Source organism: Heloderma suspectum, chromosome 7 (assembly GCF_057233095.1).
Source record: "Heloderma suspectum isolate Gila_16-S chromosome 7, 16-S_ref, whole genome shotgun sequence".
Classification (NCBI taxonomy): Eukaryota; Metazoa; Chordata; class Lepidosauria; order Squamata; family Helodermatidae; genus Heloderma; species Heloderma suspectum.
The window spans coordinates 104,897,841-104,904,595 of NC_139464.1; the positions used below are offsets into that span (position 1 = coordinate 104,897,841).

The 6,755-nt window shown below is 40.1% G+C and overlaps 1 protein-coding gene across 8 annotated transcripts in view; it reads left to right on the plus strand.

The window, feature by feature from the left end:
* The window catches only part of SRPK2 (SRSF protein kinase 2), a 144,874-nt gene extending 140,227 nt beyond the window's left edge, over window positions 1–4,647 (plus strand). For all 8 annotated transcript variants that reach the window (XM_084811468.1, XM_084811469.1, XM_084811463.1 and 5 more), the window contains one exon: window positions 3,072–4,647. In XM_084811468.1, coding sequence (XP_084667594.1) covers window positions 3,072–3,256 — 185 coding nt within the window. In that variant the 3' untranslated portion in view covers window positions 3,257–4,647. The remainder of the gene's footprint in view (window positions 1–3,071) is intronic.
* Window positions 4,648–6,755: the final 2,108 nt, after the last annotated feature.

The window sequence follows — 6,755 nt, forward strand, 5'->3', positions numbered from 1 at the left end:
TTGAGCATTGATCTGTGTTTGGCCTTAATTGTTTTTATATCTAAAGAATCTATAAAAGTATCTATAGCTGAGGGATTAGGTTTTTCTGATGTGTACAGAGTGGCATAGAACTCCTGAAAGGTTTGGCTAATAAGCTTAGGATCGGTTGTTATTACCCCTTGTTGTAAAAATAGCTGGGATTGTTGCGCTAGCAGACTTTGAGGGTCCTAGCAAGTAGCGTTGGTCCCTTGTTTTATTTATTTGTTTGTTTGTTTATTTATTTCTTACCACCCAATAGCTGAAGCTCTCTTAATAATTCATAATAACTGTGTTGTAGATCATTTAGGGAGGACTGTATTTTGCTAATTTCAAGAGCTTTAAGTTTTGCCTGTTTAGGCACTAGTTTAGCATATGCTTCTTTGCTTCCCATTTGTTTATGTTCATCAAAGAGGAACCCCACTTCTTTTGTTGGTTGATGATTTGGTTTTTTAAAGAGGGAGCCCTCCTGAATGAACAGCCTCTGTAAGGCAGCCTTCAGTGTGTCCCACAGAAGGTTCATGGGGTCTCTGTCAGGTAGATTATCTGCATAAAATTTGTTATTTGTTATTCATTGTCCAGGTCTATTAAATGCAAGCCTGGACAGATCTCAGGAAACCAGGCCATAAGAAATGTGATCATATCCCCCTCCCCACTGCCCCTCTCACGTTCCTCCACACCATGGACATGCAGAGTTAACTGACAACTGTGGTTCTCCAGACTTTCCACCGTAGTTTGGAGGTCTTGAGTGAGGGTAATGAGTTTGAGAATTTTTCATCTTAAGTCGGGTTTAAGTCCATGGCTTCGTTAGCTGTGGATTCTATATCCATCAGTTTCGCAGATAGCTCTGTCAGTTTACTGTCTAGTGGCTCCAAAACAAGCAATCAGTTCTGATAGCAGTTGTTGGAAAAGTTCTTTGGGCTGTCGCATGGCTGGCTGTCATCCTTGCCTTTGGTGCCTTTTGCTGTTTTAGAGGAATCGGGTGCCATGTCTGTGATAGTGAGACGAGTCTTGGGGCTAGGGGATCTGAGCAAACTTTAGGGTGGAAATAAGCTGTGCGGAGTGAACTGGGAGATGTCAAGACCCTGTTGAATCCCCTGATGTAGTCCAGGTTTTTAATGAGGGGTGCTGAGAGTTAAAACACAGTTAAGAAGATTAAAAGGCCAGGTAGGCAGGGGACCTAAAGATCTAGTCTATCTGCACCCCACCAATGATTCCATTTTATGAATGGAATTGTTTCAGCTTTGCACCAAATTATTTCATGAGATATTGGATAAATCAGAAGGGGCTCAAAAACATGTGAATTATGACCAAGAATATTCTTGGTTACTTATGGTTGCCTTGTTTTCTCAAAATAGGTATTCCAGATGTGCTTTTTTCCCAAAGAAAAAGAGCAAGGATGTAAAAGTGCATTTTTTTAAAGTTGAAGACAGAATCCTGGTGCTACATTGCCACCTTGTGGCTTGTTTCTGATCAGCAAACTGAATTTCTTGAAATGCTTTTTTTGATACTCTTCATTGTGTAGTTGAAACATGGTAGTAGTGATACGTTGCCAAGAATGCTAAGTTCTCCCATTCAGCTATACATAGGAACTATAGTAAAAGCTATTGTGTTCATTATGCTTCAGTGGCTGGCAGTATTGAGAAGACATGCAAGAGAAATTAAGGTGTGAATGCTGTACTTCCCTAACTTAATGTTAGTGTTAAAGAAGAGGGCAGATAGAGGAGTGCAGTGATGAAACAATACTCTGTCTCTTCAGGGGACTTTGTCTGCATCCAAATGAGTGATGTTTGGCTCCATTTAATCAAGTCCCTTCTTCAGTTAAGATTTCACATCAGTCCTGAATCCTCCTACCCCTGGTACCAAGGTCCTTCCATTTTGTGGATCTTCACATTTACATTTTTGTACATGTAGTTGTTTGCAGGCTGTGTGCATTCTCTCCCTCCCTCCCTCTCTCTCTCTTCAGCAAGGCTGCTGTTCCCCCACGCTGATGACTCTGGATATTGCCTAATGTGAATATAGTGCTTGGTGGTTTGTTTTGTTTTTGAATGTCTGGAAAAGCCTGTAGAGTTCCTTCAGGTAGTGTGTAGCTTACAGTCAGGCCTGTAGGTGTACTCAAAGTACAGCCACACCTCTGGAACAAGCTGCCATCGGAGGTCCGCCATGCTCCATCATTACTGACTTTTAAGAGGGCTTTGAAAACATATTATTTTACCTTGGCCTTTTCATAATTTGACTGCTATTCTTGCTGGTACTGCTGTTAATATTGTTGCTAGTTTTATTGTTGGCTTTAATTGTTGTTTTTATTGTTTTATGTTTTTATCACCTTTAATATTTTAACTGTTTTTATATATTTTATTGCTTTAACAGCCTTGGGAGGGCTTCTGCCCTGAAAGGTGGCCAAGAAATATTTTAAATAAACAAACAAATAAATAAACAATTCAATAGCACTTGCTCCCAGGTGAGGGTGTATAGGGGATGGCAGCCTTCATAGCAGGAGGTATTACTAGCAAAAGCCTACTGACCCAGTGTTCCAAGAGACTCAACAGGGTTAGGATATTGCTCTCATGTTAAATAACTATCATGGAGAAGCTGTCTGCTAGAAAATTATCTTCATGGTCATATACAGACTTGTACAACTATGCTTAAATGAGGGTAAGGAGGAAAGCTCTTTTAGTTAGGTGGCTGAAGTCTTCACCTTTACAAGCATCAAAATGTACTGCTTCACTTGCATAGAATGACGTTGCATTAATTTATGATTGCATACTGACAGGGTTTCCCAACGTTTTTGGGTTGTGTGGAAATTAGAAAAATGGGTTTTTGATAATAAGTTGTCCATCTTGAACCTTTGCATATAGGATGAGCTAAAAACAAACACTAAAGGAATGACTATATCAGTGAAAGCATCTTTATTATTTGGCTATTGAATAAATCACCATGGAAAATTAATTTTTCATGACCAGGCTAAATCTTCCTAAAATTCAAGATAAAAATCAAAAGATGCGTCTTAATAATCATAGCACTGATTCTTCTTTTTTTGTTTTCCATAAATGCAGGAGAACTTCGACACATTACCAAACTGAAACCTTGGAGCCTCTTTGATGTTCTTGTGGAGAAGTATGGTTGGCCTCAGGAAGATGCTGCAGAATTTACAGATTTCCTGATTCCCATGCTGGAAATGGTTCCAGAAAAACGAGCCTCAGCTGGTGAATGCCTTAGGCACCCTTGGTTGAATTCTTAGCAAAATCTCCAGATATAACACTGGGCCAGCACCCACTTTCCCATACATCAGACTTAAATGGTGACTGTCATAAATTCTCTTAACAGGATTATAAATGAGCTGGCTTCAACCCCAGACCTTTATTTTGCTTTGAGGTACTGTTTGACATTTTGCTTTTTGTGCACTGTGTTCTTGGGAGGAGGAGGAGTCTTTTTGTCTTCAGCTAGTAGTTTACTGACTCTCTGCAGAAAACACTTACTAATGTGTCTTTAAGCATTGTTTCTTGTGTTGTGTGGCATTCGGACATCAACTTTTTGAACAAAACATCCTTTATTCTCCCCTTATGTGTTTTGGCAGGTTTTGTAACTATTTATGGAAAATATTTTAGCTGAGTATTATATAATTTACAAGTGTGAGACATTATCAAGTCAGAATTGAGAAAATGTACAATTCTATCTTTGGGCAAGGGGACATTGTTCTTGTAAAATAGTGTATGTAAATGCACCCTGTAAATGTTTATGTCCATTAAAGGTGGGATGGGGGACACAAATTTCAGAGTAAAGCTACTAAATTGAGAGTGACTTGTAGTGTACAAAATTGCATGTAGCGGATTTCAAACTACTTCAGGAGTTGCATAAACTTTCCTTTTTGTAGCAGTGCCCATTTTGGATTTGGAAAGAAAGTGGATGATTTTACAAGATTTCATTCTACAGAAGGCACTTTAAAGGAAGGCTAAGCATTCAAAGGATAAAATATATCTATTTTTAAGTGCTTTTAAGAAGATATCATTTGCTTTACAGTTGTGAGATAATGGTATGGTAATTGGGCACTGCTTTTTCATAAGGATGGTTGATATGCTGGGCTTAAGAATTTAAAGAGAGCCTAGGAAGCATTCTTTGCGCAGAATTTTTAATTGTTGATGAAAAAAGGTGCTTCACTTAAGGAAAAGGAAGAAAATTGATGCAAAATTTACATTACAACTAAAGATCGTGCGCCTTCCATACATAGCTTTACATGTTTCTAAAACAAATTGCACTAGCTTATTTTTTCCCATGAATTGACATATTGAGGAACTAATCTTCCTTTGTAAGTTGCACACAAAATTTTAAGTGTTTTCATACAAAAAAAAAGCTACATAGATTCCAAAAGAGAACTCATAGGCAATACAGATTTTAGAATGTAAAATATGGAGGTGTATTTTAGCCTCTTTTAGAAGTCAGTGGAATGAATGTAAATTTATTTCTGGTTTTACACATTAATTATGGTGCCACTTTTTCTTGACTTTGTCCATTTAAAATTTATTCACATGCCTTTGCAATACCTAGATTGTGAGATGATTCCCTGTGTTGTAACAATAACCAATTGTTTGAGGTGCTTGCAGTTGTCTAATTAAAGTGGTTGTTTTTTCAGAATTGTACTGCTCCCTGGAATGTTTTGATAGTGGTGAATACAAATAGTTCACTACAGTTACATATTTGTTAGACAAGTCCTCAAATGGCAGTTGCTGTTTCAAATGCTTAATTAAAAAAAAAATCAAATCAGAGCAGTCTGTAAAGACAGCAGGCAGGTACAGTAAAATCCCTGCCCGGCAACGTATGCCAAATTCCAAGGGCAGCATCCACAAGGCCTGCCTTGGTTGTCTGTGCATAAAGACAGGTTGCTTTCCTGTAACTAGTTCTTCAAGAGGTCATCAGTGCCATCACACATGGATTCTGTGCAGGTGCAGTCCCCATGTGTAGAACTGCACAGAGACCACAAAAAAATAACAGTTTAATATAACTATTTCCTACAACATCAATTTAGGACTATCCTGTCCAGATAGTTGCCAGCCCCCAAAGTTGGAGGCTGCTGACTATCCTAGGCAGGGCGGCTGGAGCACGGTGGGTATCCTCTCCTCTGCGTTCCACCCACCCTGCATTTTTGGCTAGATGGCCGATTTTGGTTATCTAGCTGCGGCTTGGGGGAGGGGGAGGGAAGGAGGCCGTGTGGCGTGTAAAGTGGCTTCTGCAGTCTCCTCCCCTCCCCCGGGACCTTCCCCTTTCCCCCATATCCACGCTCCATTTCCAGGCGTGGAGACATAGCCAGCATGGAGAGAGCCTCGCTGGCTACGAGGGGGCAGTGGAGGGAGCAGGGAGTGTGGCTTCTGGGAACTGAGGTCAGGGCCTCTAGTAGCCATAGCATTGCTCCCTCCTATAGTGAAAAAGTGGATGGCCCTACAAACATCCTAATCAAGAGGTGGAAGGTATCCTCTCAACATCCTGCTCTCACTCCTGTGCTAATATATGGTACACAAGCAGGATTGAGGTTTCAGAGAAAGCTGCTTTACAGAAGCGCTTACACCGTGGACTGTACGGAGACCTATGCCCAACCATTTGCATTCTGTGCAGGGTGGTGACAGCATTGTCCCTGTAAAACCCAGCACCACTTTCTAAGCTTTGGCCTGTTTAACATCTGGAAAAAAAACTTGTTGAAGGGGCTTCATTGGTTTGCATAGCTCTTTCCCTGTTCCCATTACTAGTTTGCAGAATGCATTCTGTTTCTGCCAGTATATGCAAGGTGCATAGTTAATTTTGACATGGAACAGTTCCTTTTAAAAAAATATAGAATACAGAACTTTTCCCTTGAAGTCTCACACTTGCGCATGAGAGCCATACACGCAAACACACACACTTTGAACATATAACTGCCCTCTGTCATATTGCAGCTGCAAGCAGTTGGAACTTCAATGTAACCCCTGTGTCAAGACCACTACTGGGAGCAACTCCAGACCCCTGTAGTCATTTTCAAAGCCAATTACAGGAGTGAACAAAGACTCTACCCTTCAGTCTGGCTTGGTTTGTTGTTTTTTTAAACAGATGAGTTGGAGATTGGATCGCCCCCAAGGTCAGCATGTGTGCGTTCCTGGTTTATAGCTTTGGTTTTTAAATTGAAGGTTAAAAGTTCAACAAATTTGTAAAAGTTTTTAATCCAAAATGACTACAGGTGATTGTACAAAAAAGAACTATAATTTTAAAAGCCACTGAGATACAAACTTAGAATGTTAATGCTACGGTTGGTGTTGAATAATATCTAAAGTAAAGCAGCATTGTAAATAAGTATTCTGTATGATCTCCCACACCTAGCTGTTTGCATCTGCCATGGCTCATCTTCTGTGCACCCCTCTTGCTGCCAGTTTCTTTTCTTCTCAGATGAAAGGACTCTGTCTTCTAGCATTAGACAGTTGTATGAATTGCATGTGCATGACACTCTGTCTCATTTAGCATTGAAGTAATACTAGTTTAAGGTCTGATGAAATAATCCAATGCAGCCTCTAATAACTCCTTTCTGTGCTACAAACTCTGGGTGAGTGGGCATGATGGCTTGATTATTATTGGGCTTGAAATCCATACATGGGGGGGTCAGGGGCTGGGGAAGAACCTATTATAAGTAATTTACAGTCATTTACCTTTTAGAACAGATATTCTGTTTGGTGTGAGAGGCATCCATGAATGGGTTAACTCCCCCCACTGCCCAGGAAAGG